We start from the raw sequence: 23,141 nt of genomic DNA, 5'->3' as shown, positions 1-23,141 counted from the left end.
AACCTCTTGTGCCTGGACTTTTGTTATTTTTTAATCCCGTCTCAGAACTTGGGATCTCATCATCAGCATCCCCCGCAGTTGTGTGTATTACTGCGCAAACAGGAGCCGTGGCTTGAGACCTTCTGCCTTCCTGGCGTTAAAGCGGAAAATCCTGATTGGGTTGCTGTTCCCTGGCGTTCCTGGTCTCTTCGCGGGTCCCTCGCCCATCACCAGGCTCCGTGCCCCTTTTCCGAGTGCCCTGCAGCACTAATCCGCGTTCCCCGCGGGAGCTGCCGTTCCTCACGTCTGCGATGCCGGGGCTGCTGGGCCAGCTCAGACCCGCAGAGCCCTTGGAGGGGAACACAGGGCAGGATGGGAACACAGCGCCTGCAGTATCGCATTTGCACTCTGCACGGTGCTGGCTTCGCAGTGCAAAGCAAGCTGCAGGTTCTCATTCTCTCTGCTGGTTCAGCGATTGGAAAGTGCCTCTGTTCCTCAGAATAACTGTGAAATGAATATGTGAATCCCTTCCCTTCATTGTCAACTGCTTCATGCTTTGCTTTTCTCTCTCCTCTCCAGGCCAGCAGCCCACAGGATCTGCGCCTCTTCTATGAGAAAAACAAGATGCTGATGCCGAAGTAAGCGCTCTTCCAGTGTCACCATTTCTGTGCACTTGTTCACTCTGCATTTACACCTGTCCTCATATGCTCCTAGCTTGTCACTCAGGGAGGTGACTGAAGTATTTGGCCACCTGCCTTCCCCCATTCCTTAAAGCAGCAGTGATATGGCCCAGAGACAGTCAGACAGCAGCGCGTTGCCAGAGTTGGTGTTCACTCTTTTTGTAGATGCCGTTTCCTCCTTCAGTGCAAAAATCCAGGGTCACTAGTGGGTTTGAGAGCAACTGATGGCCCTTCCCTACGCGTGGCTTCCCTGAGGTGGGAGCTGCTCTTGAAGCCACCCAATTCTTCAGTCACACGAGCAGCCAAACCGCAGTGTGTCCCATAACCTGCCGCACCTGACTGCAGATCACATTCCCATTTCATACGTGTCAGGACAGCAACTGCTTGTGTCCATCCTGCTCATAGGAGGAAATATTATAACCTCAAAAGATGGCCTCGGAAAATAATACTGTAGCATAGCAAAGCTTGGTGTTTTAAATGTGAGAGAGAAGAGGAGGCAACCAGGCTGTTAATCTGCACCATCTTCAGTCTGTGTTGTGACATCTGAGGTCTCCTACTTGACCTGCCTGTTTGTTGGCTTTAAAACCATATGAAGGCTTAAGTCATTGCTGGGAAATGGACTCATTTTGGATGAGAGCTTTGTGTGTCATGGATAAATAAACGATGATGATAACGCTGGAGGAGTGCAGGTCTCCAGCACTAATGTATTTTTCAGGAGACTCTGCTAGCTGTGGTATCTTGGGTTGTTCCATTGCGCAGTGTACTCCCAAGGCACACCTGTTTTGATGAGAGGGAGGTTTTTCTTGGCTCAAGCGGAGTCTCAGTTTAACTGTGTCCCATCCAGAGTCCTGGTGGCCTCTTCGTTTGACCTGGGAAGGAACTGTTCTGGGGTTGGGGTGGAAAAGCATCTCCAGTACAAACAAGGACAAGGGGTGCTTGCCATCGTTCTCTCTTCTAGGAATTGCTGGGCTCAGATTCCTGCACCAGCGAGGCCTGGGGCTTCACAGAAAAACAACTGAGTAACAAGGAAACCTATAAATACATCCTTCACCTCCCGTCTCTGGTTTCACTGAGCAGGAGTCTGTTAGTGCTGGCTCCCACCCCCTCTCCCCTCCCTACATTTTGTCCGTTTCTGTGTTTTTCGGCTGTCGGTGGCGGGGCAGAGCTGGTGGCGGGGCTGTAGGAAGGGTTGTTTCTCCCAGCGCCGCTCAGGCCTGGCCGGAGGATGGTGAGCAGAGTCTTGCCCGAGCCAGCACGTGCTGTTGGATCCTGGTGCCGAGTTACCTCGGCTGACCCAGGCACGGGGAGCGCCTGGCGGAGCGGAGGGGCCGCGCTGGACACGGCCACGATGAACAGCATCGGTATGAACGGAGCTGCAGCCACCTACGTGTGACTTGGAGAGCTCAGCTCTGGCCGCTCCGGCCCCTGAGAGCGCTGCTGGTTGTGCAGGGAAATCAGCAGAGCTGAATCCACTTATGCAAGGGCTGAGCTCTGCTTTCCCTGCCTTAATCCATTCACTTATTCCCTGCTTCTTGCAATCTGCTGGGGCTGCAAAGAGCTGCCCTGGCCTCCCCCGTCTGCCCGTGGGGCTGATTTACCATCTCTTTTTGTGCTGCACTGACCCTTGAAAATATCTTCTTCCTAACTATACTGGAAAGTGTGGTAATAGCTGCACTAATTTTAGCTTGTTCATGTGGCAGTTGCTCACATCTTAGTGGCCTTTGGTTAATAAATGCAGTATATCAAGGCAGCAAATAGACAAAGGTTACTTGTTAGTCTTACATAAGCTGCATTGAAAAAGAAATGCCTTAATAAAATGGTAGTAATTGGTGATACATTTCACCACCAATGTCTTAATTGGAAGCTTCCCTTTGATAACTGCTTCATTTTAATGACCTCCTTATTCCCGTTAGAGCAAGTAAGAGATTTTCTTTATCATGTGCAAAATATTGCCTGTCGAATGAACTCTGCTGAGAACCAGAGGGGTGACACTGGCCCCGCTGCGGAAGGGAAGGATCCGCAGTGCTCCTGGGAGAGGCCGCTGAGGCCGGATTAGCTCTGGCCTTAACAATGACAATGGGGACTAAAACCTAAACTGAAATGCAAATAGAGATGTTTCTGTTCAGCCTGAGCTCCTGGTACATTCCTCACCCGGCAGGCACAAAGGGACTTTGCATTTGCAGGTTGCCTTTCTGAATATGTAAAAGCCGTTTAAGTAGACTGCAAGCCTCTCTTATTTTGCTTTTGTTTTCAATCCTAGCATCCCCCGGGAGACATCGAGCCACCTGAGGCAGCTGCTGCTGGGCCTTTTGCAGCGTAATTATAAGGACCGCATGGACTTTGGTAAGACCTCCTTCCAGTTGTGGTTCTGCTGCCTCTTTGTCTCTTGTCCCATGGCAAGGCACAAACTGCTGTACTTTTGCAATACCCTCTGTTTCTCAGGATCTGCAGGGATAATCTGAGCCAGGAGACAGCAGCTGCTTGCAGACCCTTCCCTCCTCCTTCAGGAGGAAGCAGCCTTGGTTCTCGGGGGCTCAGGCTGGCGGTCTCTTGGCTGTCCCTGGAGACCTGTGTCTCAGCCTCCTGACTTGGCTGGCATGAAGATTTCCTTTTATTCTTCCTTTTGATGTCCTAATTCCTTCTAAACTGAGAACAGTCATTGTGCCAGGCAGTTCTGGGTTGGGCAGCCTCTGCCAGATATGTCCAGCTGAGCAAGAGGTCTGAAGAACCTTTAGCAAAGCCATGGCTGGCAGATGTGGGACCTTTCCCAGAGCCCCTGAAAGGACCTGGTCATCTCAAGGCAACTCTGTGGTCTTTAATCTTCCTCCCACCTCTCCCTCCCCCTCGGGCAAAGATGTTTGCTCAGAACGTGGATGTTGTCTCACCAAGGAAGCTGGCTGAACCGAGGCCGATCATAATTATCCCGTGCTGAGTGTAAAGGACTATGGTTGCTGGGGTGCAGAAGTGAGAAAAGCCTTTTGGAAAGGGAGTTGTCGAAGCTGCTGACAGACTGACTTGTATCCAAGCACCTCTGAGGGTTATTCCCTGCAGATCTGCTGTCTGGGCTCTGGATCTCTATTTCTGCTCTCATGCTGCTGTGCATTTCAAAAGAAAACATCTTGGAGGCTCCTGTTTCCCTGCTGTCAGAAATGGTGTCTGGTAAACCTTTTTAGCCCTTCATAAGCTGTTTTTGTACCTCTTGGGAATAAACTGCATGAGTCAGTGTCTAACACTTGGAAATTTGAGATAATAGACTTCGATCCCATTCGGGATAACAGTCACAGCACATCCTGCTGCGTTAGTGCTGCGGTTGGGTTATGGTTGGACTCGATCCTGAGGGTCTCTTCCAACCGAAATGATTCTATGATTGAGATTGTTGCCTGCCCTTAATCACGTGTGGGATCCTTTTCTCTACAAATTGGCACATCCCTGTGAGATGTAATTGTTCCTCAGGGAGGGTTTGTGAATATATTCTGTACAGAAGCCTGTATTTGAGATATTGCTTCTGCTTTATGGAAGCAGATCTCTGGCTGTGTGGCATCCTATGACTTATTCTAGTATCTCCTGTCAGTTGAGAAGAAAGCAAGTACCAGAACCGTGATTTATTCAGACCAGCACACTTCCTCAGCATCCCCTCGTGTTCTTGCTCTCATCCACCTCGGCCTCCTCCTCCGAGCCTCTGCTGAAGCGCCTGAGCCTCTTCCCTGCATGTGGCACAACTGTTTTCCTTTCCCTGCTGGTGCTGGGTCTTCAGCTCCTCTGTGTTCCTGGAGATCTGAGCTCCACCTGCTCAATGGTCCCGTCCTTTCCTTGGAGGGTCAGCTCAGGAGGCCTCCAGATGATGCCCCTTTCCAAGACAGCAGCAATGGCTACATGGGAGCACTTCCCTGTGCCCATCTGTTGTGTTTTATGCCGCTGTGCACGAAGCGTTAATGTCCCACAGCTCTGATATTGTCTGAAGCAGATGTCCCCCTTCCCTTAGATGGCTCCTGGTAGACAGGTGCTTTGTCCTCCCGCTGGCAATCTAACCGTAGGCTGCTCTCTTCACCTACACAACTTATAAAGGGTCTGCTTGAGCTGATGGTCACTGCTCCCTTACCCTCCTGAGCTCTGTGGGGTGAGGCTCAGGTGTGCTGCAGGGTCCCCCTGCCCCGAGCGGGATGTCCCGCTGCTCCCGTTCCTCTGTGTTGTGCCTGCAGATGGGCACAGCGTCCTCCATGGAGCTCCCCCGAGTTCAGCCACTTCACACAACAGCAGCACACAAGCTTCAAACTTCGCTTGCTTGTGCGTCTCAGCTGCTCCTCTGGCAGGAACCGATGGTCTTTGCAATCTCAAGATTATCTAGAGGAAAGCCAGGAGGGTTTGAAGTTGCAAGTTTCCTGCTGATGATTGCAAGCGGGGTTGTTGAATTTTGCTTTGCAAGCACAACTGATAAACAGTTTGGAGTTGAGAAAAGTGAAAGAAATTGACATTTCCAACCTGGTTGGTTGAGTAGGTCTGGAGGAGCAGGCTCCAGAGGCAGCTGAGCCGGGTGGGGATGTTCTCCATCACAGCTGATCTCAGATCTCACAGCTGCCACATTCCAGTTTACCCTGCGCAGATTTCCATCACTTCTGTTGTGCCAGCTCCACACCGGTGTCCTGTGGCTGCAGGACCTTGGCATGGCAGTGGCCACGAGGGGCTGGGGAGAGAGCGTTTGTTTGAGTTCAAAAAGCAGACAAACAAAAAAGGCAGTGGCGACTTGCTGGGAAGCTCACAGGCCAGAGAGGAGCTGTTTACAGAAAGCAGAACTCTGTAAACCTTGGGTGTTGCAAGAGGAAATCCGTGCTGGGCAAACAAGTTGAGCTGCCTGCATCCAGCCAAATAATGAGTGTTGATCATGACTAATGCTCCTGAAAGGCTGAGTTTGAGTGTGGTGGGAGAGGACTTGGCGTGGAGCTGCCCTGGGCAGAGATGGAGTCAGGAGGGGTGGCTGCTTCTGGGGACAGGTAGACATAGAGGGTCTCCAGCAAGCCAGGACAGGAGGTTTTCTTGGCCTGGATCTGTAGAATATCCTCCCGTAATGAGTGGAGAGAGCAGCAGTTGTGTCAGTGTGAAAGGAAGGGCGTTCTGGGCTGTAGTTCTGTGGTGGAGTTTTAGAAAATGCATTTCTGCCTTCAGTGCACGGGGGTTCAGGTGTGAAATCACTCAGCAGAGCTCCTGTCCACCGTTCCTCTTTGTGAAATGAGTGGCAGCGCGGTGTGATAAGCAGAGCCTCACCCGGCCTGCAGGGAAGGTGACTTGCGGTCCTCAGCAGCCGGGGACTTGGTCTTTTAGTGCTGCTTTGCACCTTGGTGTTTCTCTCTTCTTGCTGATAGCAGCTGTTGGCACACATGCGCAGACTTGGCCGAACCAGGTCTTGACGTGGTCACACTGTCTGCCCCCCAATAAGCGATTGCTGCGAGTGTCAGAGCTGCTGGAAGGCAGAGGAGCATTCACAATGAATTCCGTGTATTCTCCCTGGCAGCCCAGGGTTGTAGCTTGCAGCAAAACCTTATAAAGTTCTTTAATGCCCTGTGGGGAAGCAAAATCCATTAGTGTGGATGGTGAGTCCCGGGGAACAAACCCTCGTGTCCTTCGGCCGTGCTTTTGGCTGAGATTTTGTTCCTCCCTTTCCTCATTCATGGAGCTGCCCCGGCTGATTTCCCTTCCCCGCCTCGCTCAGCCGATTTTGCAGAGATGGCTGTAGCAGAGAGACACTTTTCTGGTCATACTTACATAGCAACCCCTGGATCCAAATAACTTCCCACCCTTCTTTGACGAGTAGGTCCAGCATCCAGCCCCCGTCTGCATTCTGGACCACTGCTGCGTGCAGCTGCAGTCAGCGTCCATGGGTCACTACACTGCCTGGAAAAACTACTGTAAAATACTGTGACTTGCTGTGCTATAATTGCTTTGTAAACTTCATTTCCTTTCACTGAGTCATTGTTGTTGATTTTTTTCAGATGAGTTTTTCCATCACCCGTTCTTGGATGCAAGTGCCTCTATGAAAAAATGTAAGTGGTGCGTTTTTGATTACAACTCTTTTTGAACCGTGACGTGAATTTCTTTGCCGCTAGTTCAAAAGGAAAGGAAAAAAAATGCTTTGTTTCCTTAGTTATTTAGGCAGGGATTCAGCATTTGTTACTGTGTCATGCCCAGATTTTGCCATCAAAATGTATTTGTTTGGCTCAGTTACCTCCGGAGGGATGAGTAGGGGGCTATTTAGAAGGCTAAAGCAGAAGTCACTGTAGCTTTGCAATGCATGCAGTGCACGGCCAGTGGGGATGCTTGGAGCCGACAGGAACATGAGCGCGATCGTGCTGTTCACCCACACCCGCAGCACAGTTCAGATGGCAGATGGTGCAGACTGTCACTTGTCCCTGCGTGCCAGGCGGGCCCTTGGGCCGGCTGTGCGAAACAGCAGGCTCTGGTTACCCAGTTTCAGCGTTTATCTCTGAATTCATGATAAATCTTGGTTTAGAGGAGTTGAGTTTGGGTGCCCTGTGAGAACTGGCCAAAACACAGACACTTTTCCATTGAAAATTCTTTCTTTCCTCTTTTGAATCAAAGCTTTGGAAAATTTCCACCCACATGTGTTGTGATGCTGAGGTTTGTTTTCAGTGGAAAACAGTTTAGAATTGCTTGTGGTGTATGGGATATAACAGCCCTCTGGCTGAGAGACTTGGTTTAGTAGAATTGTCTGGTTGACATCTTCTTCTGGAAGGATCCTGCTGGGCCTTTAATCTCCTGAGTAAGTGATAGAACCGAGATTTTCGTCAGTGACTGACGCAGGGTACCCAGTCCAAAGGCTGGAGGTTTCAGAGGCAGCTTCCTGAACATGGAGCCTCTCTTGGATGAATGTCCGTGTCACCCTGACAGTCTCTTGCTTTCCTGGATCCAGAGCAGAACTTCTCAGTTGTTCCTGATACACATTTAACTGTGTATTTAGGTGACTGTCCTGCGAGCAAGAAGAGACGCTTCTGGTTTAGGGGAGCTCGCAAGCCACCCAGGCCTCTGTCTCCATCCGCGCCAGCAAGGTGTGGGGCGAGTCCTGCAAAGCAGGGCTGCTCTGCAGGCCGGAGAGGACTCTGCCTGTGCACCACGGCTCCTAAGCCGGCTCCTAAGCCAGCTCTGCTCCCAACGCCTGCTGCACCATTGCCGTGCCAAAGCCCTTCCAAGTCCCATCCCGCTGTGGGCAGAAGAGGACTCCATCGGCATGTTCTTGCATGCCCACCAACTCATCTCTTACCTCCAGCGGTTCCCTTGGTTTGTTGGCCAGGGGAACAGAAAACCCCGTGCAAACAGGAGAGGGTTCTTCTGATTTGGCCTCAGTTTCCACCTTCTGCACATTTGCTGAGCAGAAACCAGAGGCACCATTATGAGCAAGGGACTGTCGTTCAGCCTTTGCCCCCAGCTGCACCAGAATTAATGGTGTGGGGTCAAGGCCCCATCAAAAGGGCCCCTGTACTGGCAGATAAGGACTGTCTGAACACCGAACCTCTCTCCTGCTGGTCCTCACCTCCACGTATATGTCCACAGCCTGGAGTAGTGTCCAGGCGTGAGAGGCCACTGCTGGCTTTGAGAAGATGAGGGGAGAAATACCTCCCCATCTCTGGTGGTCCTCAGGTTGTACCCAAAGCCTGCTGTTGGGGGAGATGGTTCTGTAGTCCCCCGTGGAGGCCTCTGCTGCTGACAGTGGTGGGCAGAGGTCTCTGGGAAGCACAGTGAAGAGCCTGGATGGTAAAGGCTGCGTGTGGGAACTGTGCTGCTTTTGATCCCTAAATAGGTTAGAGAAGAGCCAAAAGTTTATTGTGCTACATCATCTCAACACGTGGCTCGGCAGCATGAGTGTAGGAAGTTCCAAAGAGACGTGGCTGCATCTGAATTGTTACGGTCACACTCGGAGTGGATTAGAGTCTGCAGTGGAGAGCTGGGGGAAGGAACAGTGTGTCCTCGTGGTGCTGCTCTCCCAAGAGCTGGTAGCGGGGCTGCCGCTGGCGTTGGTGGAAGCAGGACTAGGTCATTCACATCTGGGTGTTCAGGTTTCTCTTAGGAGGGTTTGGATGATCTGTACCAGGATGATCTGTGTTTTGGGGCAGTAGCTGTTGAGTGATGAAAACACTGATACCTGAGCTAAGCCTGGGGACCCACTGTGCAGCCCTTGCATAAAGGACCTTCCCGTTCAGAGGCGTCCACGCTGCGGTGCAGGCAGGTGTGCAGGTCCCAAGCTGATTTTAAGGTGAGACACTTGCCATATGAGAACGTTTTGCAGTGTGGTGTCACCATAGCCCTGCAGGCAGATCTGCCTTTGGGTGGCAAGGGCGGAATGGGACAGCATGCGGAGCTGAGCACGTCACCCGGGCCTGAACCACCCGGGCACGCAGCCATTAGAAATAAAGGGAGAGCATTCATTCTGTGGGGATACGTGTTAATGCACCACCTCACGGAGTTCTAAAGAAAGCTTTTTCAATATAACATAATTGCGAAATTCTGGAAAACTGGGGAATCCTCAAATATGGAAAATCCTCTAAGTGGATAATTTTGAAGTTCCCAAGGCTCCATCTCATTTAAATAAATTTGCACATTTTTCAAGACACTTTAGCAAAATCAACCTTTCTGTCAAAAATCTTTAACTATGGCATCTGTGAGAAGCTTATGTGCACTGTGGGTTTGCGGGGTGGTGGTTCCCGCATCCCTGCTCCCCGTCCTTAGCGAATTCGGGACGCGTCTGCTGGTCCCGGGTGCAGCTCAGACGTGAACCCTTTCTGTTTTATTTACATTTTGTATTGTGGGTTTTGTACCTGTGACTGAGCGTGTACTTTAGATGTGTAAAAGTTTTTATTAATAAAAAGTCTTCAAAATCCCGTGTCTAGTCAGAATGGTGTCTGTGTGTAGCCAGGGCCGATCAGCATATGGTGTGGGGCAGTGTGTTACTGTAATAATGCATGAGGAGGCATAATTAGACGCTTGTGCGAGTCTCCTCTAGTAAACACATTGTAATTGGTACCCATGCAGAATACTTTGGAGGTTTTGTTGCTCCTGCCATTAATGAATGGTGATCTGGTACCTCCTTTACTCCGAGTTAGGAGAGCTTGAAACGTGAGCGGTTATGGTTCCGAAGTGTTCGGGTGGTTCAGTGTCTGGTTTAACTTGACTTTTACCATCTCAATATTATTGTACATAAAATACTCCGGTGAAAACTAGGAAATAAAATCCTTGTGACTTCTGCATTTTAAATTTTTTAGCTCTAAAAAGCAGCTCATTCTTTGGGCAAGTCCTTCCAGTTTTTGCACTGAAGCTATTGCTCTGCCAGAAACTGCGATTAAATAACTTTTTAATGGCTGGTTTTAATTGAATCCAGATAAACACAAAAATGCATCTCTGCAGTGTGTGTAAAACTTGGATTCCAAATAAACTTTTCTATCCAGCTTGAAGCTCAGCTGTTTTTAGGACACCTGGTGGGATGCTTGATCAGCGGTGATTTGTGCAGGTGCAGAATCGGGATCCACTCAGCCCTTATGGCTCCCAGCTCACCCGCTTCGAAACCAGCTGGGTACAGGACACAGGATGAGTGTTTTGTTGCTGGGGCACGTTGGAAAGGACAATTATGAAAACAGACTTATTTACATTATAATTACAATCCAGTAATGTTTGGATTCAGGTGGGGGCCTGCAATTCAAGTTACCATTGCCCGCACTCCGACTTGAGCTGAAAACACGATGAGCCAAGTGTTTGCGCCTTTTTAATTGTACCTGGGAGTGCCTGGGCGTGTGGAGATGGAGGCGTCTTGCTTTCATCTGTCCTGTGTGCCTGGTGTTGAAAAATGCACAAACAGGGATATATGGTGGTCAGGGAGGTTTATCAGAGCCAAACCTTGTGGTTCTGCATGAATGGGAGTCTGGTTGGAGTGTCAGGACCTCTTGAGTTAGACCCCCCAGCATTGCGGTGTGCACTGGGGGAAGGTACAGGGTTTTAAATAAGAACTGACAGCAGAGGCTGTGCTAACGGCGCGCTGAGCGCAGAGAGAGCTTCACTTGGGTTTCAGATCATAGTGGCAAAGTCCGCCTGCTCATCTTCCTTCCTAGACTAATGGAAAGCTGTCCAAAGCAAACAGCCTAGAATAGGAAAGTCTAAACTCCAGCCAGGTCGAAATCAATAATAAACACAGAACCAAAATAGAGCGGAGGGGACCTTGAGAGAGAACTGAAATGGCTCTAACAAAAATATGAATTCCAGGAAAGTGATGCAAGTCTTGCAGCAGGCACGGGTGGATGCGGCTCAGAAGTCTCTCAGCCTTTTCGTAAAGGCACCTTTGCGTATGAGGATGTTTGTGCACAAGGGTGGATTGTTCTGTAGCAGCTGGTGGGATGAAATGGGGAGGCTTTTCCCCCCACCTCGGGTTCCTGGTGTTGAGTATATGGGGAGGTGCTGGGCTCGCTGTGCGGGCTTTGGGACGGTGGTGATCCGGGCAGAGCTTTGCTTTACAGACGCGTTCCCACAGCTCGGTGTGTGTTCCCCGAGCGTGGGGAGCGGAACCAGCTGTGCTGAGCACCCGGGGTGCGGAACCAGCTGTGCTGAGCACCCGGGGTGCGGGGTGTTGTGTCTCTCCCTGCCAAGCCCTGACCCACCTCCCAGTACAGCCATGGTCAGGGCCCGGCGCTCGCTGGTCCTGTCCTGGAGCCGGGGCGGCGTGCTCCAGCAGCACAGTCCGTGGGGGTGCAGAATCACGTGTAGAACAGATGCAGAGGCTGAAAAGGCCTTGTAAAGATGCATTGCGTTATGGACCTGACACGGGGGGAACAGTCTGTGTCACCGCACGCCAGCCCCGTGGCACAAACCCTGGGACTTTGCCACATCAATCTCTATTTGCAGTATAGCTGAACCTCTTTAGGAAAACATTCCGTTTCTGTTGACGTTAGCAACGAGCGGAGGAGATCGCTGTGACCCTGGTTAAACTGTTACAGTGGTTGGTTACTTAGGTTTAAACATATATTTTAAGCATACACTTCTTTGGCTTCATTTTCCTGTTGTTGGATCTTGTTACATCTCTGAGGAACTCGGCATCTGATTGTTCTCTCTGTGCTGAGAGTCGCTGGTCCTTCATCCTTCAGCCTTTTTTGACAGGCTGTGTGGAAAAACTTCTTAAAGCCTTCTATTAAAAGGCGTATTTGCCCATTCTTTTGTAGTTGGAATACTGTTTCAACAGTTAATTGCAGAGAGATGTACTTTCATTTTTCTAGCCAGTTGAACAGAGTAAGTACTTTGTAGTATCTAATGTGATTAATGACAGAGGTGGTTTCACTTCAAACAGAAGCGTTCTTCTTCTGGGTGTTATTAACCCTCTTTGTGTTAGGTACGGAGCGGTTAGCACAGATCCTGCGAAGGCAGACTGCTGCAGGGTGCTCGTTCTCTGCCAGCGCAACGGGAGAGAAGCAAAGCAGAGTGTTCCTCTCCTCGCTCAGGCGTCGCCTCTGATCTCCGACTTAAGTCATCCAAATACCAAAATGGTTGCAGAGTGAAATCGGATTTCAAGCTGCCTTGAAGTGGGGATGTTGGGGCTCCTCTGCAGCTCCTGCACTGTTCAGTCTTGTGCGGGTGGAGCAGGGAGTTTGAACCACTGCGCACTTCAAAGTCTGGTGCAGAGTCGGTGTTACCTGTGACTCATGTCCCTCCTCAGCCGAGCTGAGCTCTGCCAGGTTACTCACAGAGCCTTTGCTTTCATAAGTCGTTGGACTTCAATATTCTTTCCTCCTGTGATGCCTTAATTATCTTTTCTGCCTGAAGGTCGATGCTTACTGCTCCTTGCAGCGTGAGCTTTACGCTTCTGCGAGGCTTACAAAGTCCACTTCAACAATGAAGCGAATAAAACGGACAGACCTGATATTGAAGAATGAAACAGAAAAGGAAGGGATGCAAGAACACCCAGTGCTGTGGAACCATTTCTGTACAAAGAGATTAAATAAGCAAAACCTCTTTAACTTGCAGAAGTGGCTGAGGGGGGATGTGTTGAGGTGCAGGAAGCACTGAGCTGTTACCTTGTGGAATGATTGATTCTGCAGGTTTGGTTTGGTTTTACACCATGTGGTGCCCGTGTGTAACTGAGCACAGAGCTGCAGCATTTGCGGTCTGAGTGCTGAGCCGCAGGGTCCGGTGGAGCAGCGGCTGTCAGGGTACGGGCTGGGTTCTGCCCTCTGTCGCTGACATGAGTAACTCAGCCCGCTCTCCTGTTTGTCTTTCCCTTCATTTGTAAAGATGCTTTGGAGGCGCTTTAGGGCAGAAGCCATCTTGCCACCTGTGTGGGTCAGCTACTGGGTGGATATCTGACCTTGGCCAGAGGTTCTGAGACCTTCTACCCTAAGAGCTGGAACTGTCAAATAATGCGTGGAAGAGCGGGTGGATGTCAATCCTATAACTGGACAGAATGCTGATTTGTATTGTCCTTTAACTGATGATATTGTCATGAGATAATGATGGTACATGGGAAGGATGGAAAAGACCTTCTTTATTGCTAATTGATCTTAGTTTGACGACTTCTTTTGTTTTTGTCTTTTGCTGGTTTTAGCTGCTTCCGTGCCAATGCCTTCCTACCCCAGCTCAGGCTCCGGCAGTTCCTCCAGCAGCTCTTCCACCTCCCACCTGGCATCCCCTCCCGTAAGTACCGCTCCGAGGATGCGCTGCTCGCGTTAGCGCGCGCCCGGCCGCTTTCCAACAGGGTCTGTGCTGCTGGCGGCTGGTACGAGTCACTAAACACTTCAGGTCTGCCTGGGGTTGGTTCAGTGTCTTCTCCAGTCTGTTGAGAGTTTGCATCTTGAAGATTGTCTTTCTCTCCACGGGCATCTTCAAGATGCTGTTGCCTATTACATGAAAAGCCGTTATGGAAGAAGTTGGTATTGGCAGCACTGGCTTGTCTTGGCAGAGTTGGAAAGCTCCTTGGAACCAAAGAACAGTGGCTAATTCAGGGTGTAGCGCTGCTCGCGTGGCTGCAAGTCCCCTGTTCTCACACAGTCTGTGGGTCCTGGCAGCGACGGGCGCCACAGAGGGACATGGGGCCACGCTGTTTGCTCAGACCCGCCACAGTGCAGTGGCCTCGTGAGAGATGATCTGAACCGATGGGTTTTCTCTCTGGTTACCTGAAATGATGAAAGGTTTTCTGGAGGGCAGAACGTTAACTGCCCGGTGAACTGACATTCCTCCAGCTCACTGAACTGAAAGCTTGTTTTCGGAGGCTCTCGGTGAAAGCCGCCTTTTGCCTTTGGGCTCAGGAATGTTGGTGGTGTGATGGGCAGGGGAAGGGAGGACTGGATTTTTTCCTCCCTGGCATTACTGCTTTATTTTGCGTTGTTCTCTGAGTTTGGCTGTGCTGAGGTGTCTCAGCCCGGTGTGGGAAAGGCTGAGAGGCGCTATCAGGAGCTGAAGTGGGTGCTCGTGGTGCAGAGGGAACGTCACAGAGCTGTGTCCTCAAGAGCTTCTGCCCCCCTGTAGCCCCGAGTTGTTGGCTGGGGCCCCCCTGCCTGTGAGACCCCAGCAATGGGTCGATGGTGTAAAAGCAGCCTCTGCCCTCGGCTCCCGCAGTTCGGGAAGCTCAGGGCAGGTCCAGACTCACTGCCAGATCGGGAGGGGTGTTGGGAACTGGTCCCGTTTTGCAGTTTTGCTGGTGGGGGTGTGCAGGCTCAGCGTGTGTGCGGTGTCACCTCTGCAGGGCACAGCTGGTGGGCTGGGGGGAAAAAGAACAACTGTGGCTGCTGGAAAATTCCTTCATCTTGTGTGTCCTGCAGGGACGGTGAGAGTCCCACCGCTGGGACAGCAGGAGAGGCTTTGGAGGGTCAACGAGGTCTTAACAGGGCCCAAGTGAAAGCTGATTCAAGTCTTTTTCAGCCTACAAATGCATTAGGATAAAGCTTGTGATCTACTCTGTGTATGGTTCAGCTGTTTTAAATCTTTCTTAAACCATCCGGCTTTGTCCATCTGTCTGCAGAACACGAGGTTTGCAGGGCTGTTCGTTGTTTGGCTGAAGGAGGAGGAAAACCGGGACCTTCTACTGCCTGTCCTCCCTCCCATGGCCGTGAGGTGTTCATCTATTGAACACCGTTCTCCAGCCCTTTCTTTATCAGCACTACACCAAAACAGAGTTGTCTTGAGGCACAGGGACACTTATGTACGTGTTCCTGAGTGCTGCTTACTGCAAAAAAGCGAATAGAAACCGGATGTTTAATGTTTAAGAAGAAAACAACAAAACATAACCCAAAAGAACAACCGAAACCATCTCTGAAAACTCTTCTCTGTTTCACAGCCACGTTAGGTTGGGTTGGTAGAAAATGCATGGTTGATGCAGAAAGCCTTAGCAGAGGGATGCGGTACCTCAAGTGAGTTTTTCTTATCTGGGGAGCATCAGACATGCTGGTCGTGTGTTTTGTGCAACAAAGGATGCGCTGTTCTGGCACAGACGTAAAAGGCTGTTCCTTTTCAGTAAACTAAACAGCTGCTTCTGGCAAACTATCAGCGCTGGTTTATCAGCACAGTGTTGTTTGCAGCCTTGTACAGTCTGGTTTAAAGATCAGGCAGGATGATGAAGTGGCCGTGCTGAAGCCGGTGTTTGGTTTTTTCCCGTTTTCTTGCATTAGCAGTCCCTGGGAGAGATGCAGCAGCAGCTGCAGGAGAAGGCGCTGGCGTCGCCCACCCAGGACTCGCCCGGCTTCCTGCACGCGTCCAAGGACTCTGCTGGGAGCAGCAGCAAGAATTCGTCCTGCGACACCGATGACTTCGTCATGGTCCCAGCGCAGTTCTCAAGTAAGGGGGCTTCTGGAAGTGCAGATCTTCTCAGCAGAGGGGATGTGGGTGCCAAGGACAGTTACTAGAAGGTTAAAAGAGCGATTGAACCTGCCTGTTTTGACTGAAGAGCAGGAGCGGTTTTGTTCTCAAACTGCTGCAGACACCTGTCTCACTGGTTAGTTCCATAGGAGATTTTGTAATTACCTTCAAAGATAGGATTTGAGAGTAAAGATTACTTAGGGACCTCAGCAAGAGATTGAACCTGGAAATCTGACTGGAAAAGAAGACAAGCAGGCTCGCAGGGAAATGTCTTTCCCTCACAGAAGCCATTCCCATGTCATCCTGTCTTCAGTTTCAGTCAGCATCACAGTCTAAGACAGGATTTCAGCCAGCAAGCTGGATTTTATAATGAAAAGATCCCAGAGAAATCGAAAAGATGTTGGGTTTTTCTTCTGACCGTGTGTGCGATGCTTTGCTGAGCTGGGACTCGGTGATAACTGCTGTGATTCCTCCTTCACAGTTGCACTACTTGTATTAAACCAGGAATTTGGAGAGGTAGAGCCGGATCCTCACACTAAGGAAGAGCCCAGGGTTGCTTGTGTTTTTCCTGGGAACAGCAGTGGCACCGGTAAATGCGTGTCCTGTGCTAGTCGTGTTTCCAGAGCTCAGATGTTTTGGCAAAGGCACGAACTCCCTGTGTTGTGTATCCAGCACCAGCTCATTTGGCTGCCCTGGACTTTTGCCACTTGTGACACCGGTGTTTCAAAGCCCTGTGTGCAACTCACACCGCTGGCTTTCCACACAGCACCTGCTTGCTTGCACCAAGTGGGCATTTACCTACTGCCCTAAATGATTGTCGGGTTTTGACTTCCAAAAGGACTCCCTTTCAGCTTTCATTTTCCAAAACTTCAGGATATAAGGATCAGAGGCATCCCCATCAGCTTCAACCCATGTGTATTTGGCAAAACACTGACTTCGGAAACAACTCAGCGAGTCTTGGAGCAGCAGGAAGTTCTACCCAAAATCTCAGTTGCTCTGAATATTTAAAGATTTTTAAGGCAATTATTTCAGATTGTTTTTCTGCACTTCTGTGTTCCTCAGGTGATTTAACTGCCGAGGCTGCAGGAGGGAAACCAATCCAGGACAGTCTGATGTACAGCGGGTAAGAGCACCGAAGGTCCTGGGGCTGAGCAGGGGCTGCTGGGCAGACGCAGCTCGGTTGCCACGTGTTGCAGGGGGAGCAGCGTTGGTTCCCAGGCTCTAACAGCTGGGTTCTTTCTGGCTCTCCTCAGGAGCTCTCTGGTGACTTCAGCAGGCTTGGAAAGCCAGGGAAGGACCCCATCTCCTTCACCGCCGTACAGCGGCTCTCCCAGCCCGTCCAGGTAAGAACGGCTGTTCAGTGATCACTGTGCAACGGGGATTAGTTGTACACCCCTTGACTTCCAGGAGGGGATTTTACAGGTGTTGCTGTGCTGGGCAAGATCCACATCTCTCCTTTAATTAAAGGGGAGGAACTCCCCAGCCTGGGGCACTGAGCAGTGCCTGTCTCCCTTCTCAGGAGGGGCTGGGACAGAACACAGAGTTGGGATTAACCCTCTTCCTGCAGGGGCAGGAATTATTCTCGAGCAGAAGGTAAATGTACTCCAGGGTTATGTGTGTGCTACTCATTCCCTCTGTGCTCAGCCTGCAGAGGTGGTGAGTACTCCAACCAGAGACCCTTGCTTCCGAATTCATGCTGTGAATTACAGCACAACGCTTCGGCCAAGGCAGAGACTGCTGTGGGCTTCTGCAGTGCTGGGAAAGGATAAGAGCACAGGAGGATTGTTGCTCTTCTCTCCTGGCTGTTGAAGGACAGATCGGGGCCTACTTAGTTGTTTGTAGTTTGCTTGAAGGTCTAAACATGTCCTTGCACCGTGTCTGTGTAAAGCAATGCTGCTACGTGGGCCTTGTTTAGTGAGAGGGGAGGCAGGAGTAGGAGTAACAAGTGTAAATAGGTGTGGTCATAGGTTCAGTTCTAAACCAGTTGCTCTAAGCTCAGCCTTAGCCTTTAGAAATGTCATAGGTGACTCCTGCCCACGCAGACCAGCACCAGCGACTGCCTGCCGACGCATTTAAGTTCAGAAGATGTTAATTGTCTGTGCAAGGCGATCCCACGGACTCTACAGCTTGAAGCTTTAGGGTACGTGCTTAGCTCGCAGGGAGCTGCTGGTGCTGCTTCCCATCCCGTTCGTGCCCCTGGGGAAGCAGGACAGCTTTCATCTCTGGTCTGGCAATATGGTACCTGCTGGGGAGGAGAGGTGAAGGGGATTTCACACGAAGAGATGGATGACCCTGTAATCTTGCTTAAGAAGGCAATGTAGTCCCAGGCTATATGTTGAACACGCTTGTCGCTTAAACGGAGCCCAGAAAATGACAAAACATAGCCTCGAAGCATGAAGATTTAAAGGAGAAGAATATAGCTCAAAGCCTTGCTGACGTGATCAGATTAATTGGCAAGCATGTAGCACAGTGTGCAGTTTAATTGCGTGAGGCTTCTTATGCCATCGCCTGCTAAGCTTTTTAACAGCTTATTCCTGAACTGATTCCTTTGCATTCTGGGGATCAGTCTTTATTAAAGGATTTCGCCGTGTTTCTGGACAGCAGTGAGTGGAAATTCATGGAATTTCACCACAAATGCTGCCTCCTTTTCACTGTTCACCGCAGTCTTCACCAAACGGCCTTGTCATGTTCAGCTGGATCACGAGGTGGCAAATCAGTGCCCGTGGCTGCGATCTAAACATATTCCTGCTCTCGCTGTCTTTGCTTCTCATTCCAAGCAGCTTCCTTCCCAGTCCGGGATGGGCAATAAGACATAAATAATGAAAGATTGGAGCAGTCACTCCAAATCCGGAGTGTGAGGCGCGATCTTTGGTCTGACCCCTAAAAGCGCTTTGAACCGGTGCCACCGGCTGCGTCCGTCAGGGTGGGTGTTGTGAGGTCTGTTCATCCAGCGCTTGGCGTCCCTGGCACAGAGGACTCCGGGTTTGCTATCTTTTTACATCTTTTTTTGTTAAAACAGCTCCTTGTTGAAAATCCTTAATAAGTTGAACAAAACGTAATTCCTTGCCTGTATCCCACAGCAATGGGTTTAATGCCATTTTCGAAGAGCGTTTAATTACCGCCAAGTAATTAAACTCCCTGTCCCTGCTTCATCTCTTGGTCCTTGCAAATTTATGCTCGGTTGTATCCTTTGAGGCTTGAGGCCAATTAGCAGGTTTGGTGTGTGTCAGCTCAGTTGGGTGTGTTCTTTGCAATTCGCACCTTGTGCAGAAACCTGGATCCTATAGGGGTTTGTTAGAGCTCTTGGAGAGAGGGGGCATCGTTTCACACGAGAACTTCTTTTCCTCCAAGGGATTTTGACCAGAAGGAAGAAAAAAAGCGTTTGAAATGTATGTTTAAAGTCAGGATATGTACAAAGTTTGACAATAACACTCAGATTTCTTGATTAAAGCTCCATTCGCTTCATCTCTGTCTGATACAATGTCTTACACTGATGGATGGCAGAGACATGAAAGCCTCACCTTTCCGCTGAGCAGTCAGATACCTGGAACACCTTTACTTATTGTATGTCAGTGAAGAATCAAGGCTTCCATGCTACCTTTGAGAGACAAACATCAGCCTAAGAGCCAATTCTCTTGATGGGAGAAGTAAGAGCACACAAGGTAGAATATATGGAACTCAAGAAATTGTTAGATATATGGAGCGAGAAACAAAGAAATCTGAATCACATCTTGATCTTTCAGCCTTGATGAAAGGTCTCTTCACATACACTCTGGAGATCTGCAGACACGTTCCTGCAGGTCAGCTTTGTTCAACACCGTCAACCACAGACCTTCCCCAAAGCATCAGTTCTGGTGGTGGGATGCTTGAAACGGGGCAGACCCAGACCCAGGACCCCTCAAGAGACAGCAGGGAAGGCTGCAGAAGCCTTCTTTACCAACAAGATCTTTCTGTAATTGTGCAACATCCCTGCAATTGGTGTTGGCAGTTGTAAATAGCATTGCCATGGCAATTAATCCTAGAATTCTGAAGCCTTTGGGAAGAGAATTTAGGCAGCTACTTAGTTAAATGTGGCGTTTGCATGGGTTTTGTATAGCGTGGGTTAGGAGTAACAGGGAGACTGTCACCCAGGGGAACGCGTGTCAGGCACGAGCTGATGAACCTGCTCAGATGGAGCTCGAGGTCTGAAGGTTGCAGAATGAGCCTGTCCCATTTTGTGCCTGTGATATTCTGATTGATGGGTATATAGATACCAGCTTCTGTCCCAAAAATGTATTCTCTCCTGAGTTGCCTTCTCCACCCTGTAGTTAACTTGCAAATACTCTGACATACACCGCAAGTTTCTGTTGTTTTCATGGAGATGCCGTGGCTGCAGCAGTGCCTGTGCATGAATGGCGAGTAGCTCTTGGCAGCAAGATGTGTGCCGGTGCCCTTTGTGAGCCGTGGGCGTTCAGTCCCGGTTCAGCGCTGTGCTCTTTGGCCAGGGCTCCGAGCTGCTGGAAGCTGGGCCAGTTGAACCAGCAGGACCCAGTTCTGCTGCAGGGAGGGGTGTGCTGGGGCGTGTGGTTTAACTCCAGGCCGTGGGTGGGAGTTGCACTGGAAGAAGAAAGGTGCCTGTTTGCAGGAGATGCATGGTGTCACTTCCCTTTGATATGACTTCAAACCGCCTCCCAGTGTAAAGCCACAGCCCGAGAGCCGCCAAGGGGACGCTCCCGGTGTACCGAGATAAACCTCCAATTACCTGGCTGGAGAGCCACCCCTCACTAGAGCTTCTCTTTGTGTCTCCTCTCAACAGCCGGCCAGGACAGTTTTCTAGCAGCAAGTACGGACACTCGGTGCCCATTCCGGTCCCAACGCAAATTCATAACTACCGTCGGATTGAGCAGAACCTGCAGTCCCCCAACCAGTACGCGTCTCCACGGTGAGTGCTGGGCTGGGAGAAGGGGGCAGCGTCAGTGCAGAGGTGCTTGTATCACAGCCTGGGGCTTGGAGAACAAACTGCTTTACGGTTTATTCCCTGTACCTCTAGAAGTTTCCCTGTGTGATGGGCGCTCCTCCTTGCTGAAGGGAGCCTGTGTGGTAACGTAGTTTTGGGGTATTTTTGTAGTAGTGTTGGGATTTGTTAGCACATGCCATGAGTTTTGCCTGTGTGTGTCTGTGTGACAGCTCCCGCCAGCTCTCAGCACAGGCTGAGCCCGTGTGGGTCTGGCAGCTTTTCCCAAGCCAATGGGTTGGGTGTCCGAGCAGGACAACCGTCCAGCTGGCAGATCCCTCTACGAAAGGAAAATCTGAGATAAACAACTAAAATGGCTGGGGCTACAACACTTACCTGACTTCACCTTAATTGGTTCCTGTAGTTCGTCACGACCTCGATGATGTGTCTTCCATGTCCATGTGGTCACGCAGCCGGGGCTGTTGAGTCACGAGCCGTTTCTGGCCGTGAGGCAGAGGATGTTTCCCGACGCCGGTGCGGCCGTGAGCGTGCAGCTCACCCGCGGGGTTCAGTGCTGCCTTCTACGTCCAGTACACACAGGGCTCCTGCCTCTTCTCACGCGTAATTTCTGGTTCTTGCAGGCTGGAAATCTGGGTTCGCAGCAGCAGCGCAGGTCACAGGCTGGTTGGAGGGAGACTCACACGGGGTCTTGGAGAGTTCGTGCAGCAGGGGCACTCAAACAGCAATGTCTGTGTCTTGTCTCTTTTTTGGATGAGTTGCTTTGGTATTTGAATTAGTTAAAGTTCAGATTTCAGAAGCAGAGGAGTACCTATGTCAGCTGAAGTTCAGGCTTCAGCCAGCCTAATTCAGGATAAGGCTTATTCAGAGTGAACCCAGAGGTAGAGACACTATATGTTGTTATTAATCAGGGATCAGCAGAGAGATTGTTTTGTGCTGGTGTTACTTTAATACTGTCTTACGTTAACTTGTTGGAGTGTGTGGCAGGTTTTGTAGGAAGCTCCTTCCCATTTCCTACACACCTTGTATTTTCTACAGCAAAGCTTGGGGACTCTGTTAGTGTTGGAACTCAACAGAGAGTCCTGGTTGTCCCTGTGATGTCTAAAGTGGGAGCTCTGGAGAAGATGCCCCAGGCACACCGTGCCCACCCCAGGCTGCTGCCGAGCTGCCGCTTCAGGTTCTCAGCCTGCAGCTGCCAGTCGGGGGTCAAATCGTCACGTTTTGCTCCTTGTAGTCAGCGCTGTGTAACGATGAGATGAGCATCATCCTGCAGAGGAACTCGAGGAATGGGTGCAATCAGATGATTCACGCTTTGCTTTCAGCACCTGCTCAAAAATCTCTGGCGTCATGTTTTCCTTCTGCCCCAGGAAGCCATAGTTATCTCTCACCATCACTTCCTCTAATCTGCAAATTCGGGAGCCACCCCTCAGGAATGGCAGGAGAAACCCTCACCGGGCACTGAGGGTGTGATTACACTTTGCCATCAGGTGTATCAGATAGGCCGTTACAGCCAAGTGCCTCGTCATGTTTGCCAAGTCATTTGACAGCAAACCCTGATGTACGCTCTTGTTTCTGAGAAATGGACTGCGGCACCTGCCTGGCAGGTGTGTGCCCGCGGGACGTGGCCGCTTTGGGGACGAGCATGGTGCTTGTCGAGGTGGTAATTACGTGGGTACGTTTGGCCACATCACCAGTCCTGCTCGTCTGCTCGCTGGCTCATCCCACGTCCCATAGGGTGGCATCTGACATTCCCCGTCTTTCAGCAGCCGCTGTTCTTTCCTGCAAGCTCCTGACAGACAGTGTTCAGGCTCCTGGATGGCTTATCCTGGAGAGTTAAGAACAGGGGCAGCAGTACCTTCTGCCACTGAATGTCTGGGTATCTTTCCACCTTGCCAGGTGCCCATTTCCTTGTTGTGTGTTCATTTTGCTTTGGGGCCAGACATTTGATGAGCATGAGGCCTCTGAATCTGGGGCAACCTGAAGAGAAGTCATTTTTAGGTTAAAATTGTAAAGCATGTGAATGTAGTGCGGGTTCATTTGGCTGAGAGTGGCAGATCGAATTCTTCTTATCTGAACTGCTGAAGTAGATAGGGTTTGGTTTTTATTATTGGTGTATTTATTTTCTGAACCATGGCAAAAGTGAAACATACACCTAGTAGTGCTGTTGAGTAGATGCGCTGAGGCTTCATTGGAATGACTTTGCCATTCCTGGGTGATGTTGCACTGCACAAACCCATTTGCCTTTGTTCCTTCTGTGTGGATGTGTATGAGCAGCTCAGCGCAGCATCACCGGGGAGCCCGCAGGGTTCCGTGCTAATAGGATCTTGCAGTGCTTTGAGCACAGCAGCTTTTTTCAGCGTATTCATTGATTCCTGTCCAGAAAGCCACCTACTAACTGAGACTGATGTTCTTTTAAGAAGGGAAAAGGTGTTTCCAAGTTGAGAGCAGAAGGAAGGATTTGATGAAAAGACTGTCTTCTCACCTAGAGGGGTGTGATGGGGATCTTGGTGGAGGAGCCTGCAGACGCAGAACATTGCAGTAAATAGAGTTTAGGTTGTGCGTTTTCCTGCTTACAACTAAGCTTAATGTCATTCTTTCTTTCCATTTGGTTGGCGAAATCTTGTTTGCATTGACACTCTGGAGAACCAGGATGATCACGTTAATCTGTATTGGTCTAGTCCTGGAACAGTGGGATTTTGATC

General features: G+C 50.3%; 1 protein-coding gene across 4 annotated transcripts in view; it reads left to right on the top strand.

The window, feature by feature from the left end:
- Positions 1 to 23,141, top strand: part of ULK1 (unc-51 like autophagy activating kinase 1) — a 67,830-nt gene that overhangs the window by 29,701 nt on the left and 14,988 nt on the right. For 3 of the 4 annotated variants that reach the window (XM_065851511.2, XM_065851513.2, XM_065851514.2), the window contains exons 10-17: positions 559 to 617; positions 2,920 to 3,002; positions 6,644 to 6,694; positions 13,243 to 13,331; positions 15,302 to 15,467; positions 16,551 to 16,611; positions 16,742 to 16,831; positions 20,284 to 20,409. In XM_065851511.2, the coding sequence (XP_065707583.1) occupies positions 559 to 617; positions 2,920 to 3,002; positions 6,644 to 6,694; positions 13,243 to 13,331; positions 15,302 to 15,467; positions 16,551 to 16,611; positions 16,742 to 16,831; positions 20,284 to 20,409 (725 nt within the window). The remainder of the gene's footprint in view (positions 1 to 558; positions 618 to 2,919; positions 3,003 to 6,643; positions 6,695 to 13,242; positions 13,332 to 15,301; positions 15,468 to 16,550; positions 16,612 to 16,741; positions 16,832 to 20,283; positions 20,410 to 23,141) is intronic. The other variant, XM_065851512.2, reaches the window with a different exon arrangement.

Source organism: Patagioenas fasciata, chromosome 17 (assembly GCF_037038585.1).
Source record: "Patagioenas fasciata isolate bPatFas1 chromosome 17, bPatFas1.hap1, whole genome shotgun sequence".
In the NCBI taxonomy this organism is placed as follows: domain Eukaryota; kingdom Metazoa; phylum Chordata; class Aves; order Columbiformes; family Columbidae; genus Patagioenas; species Patagioenas fasciata.
This window is presented reverse-complemented; position numbering and strand designations above follow the sequence as displayed.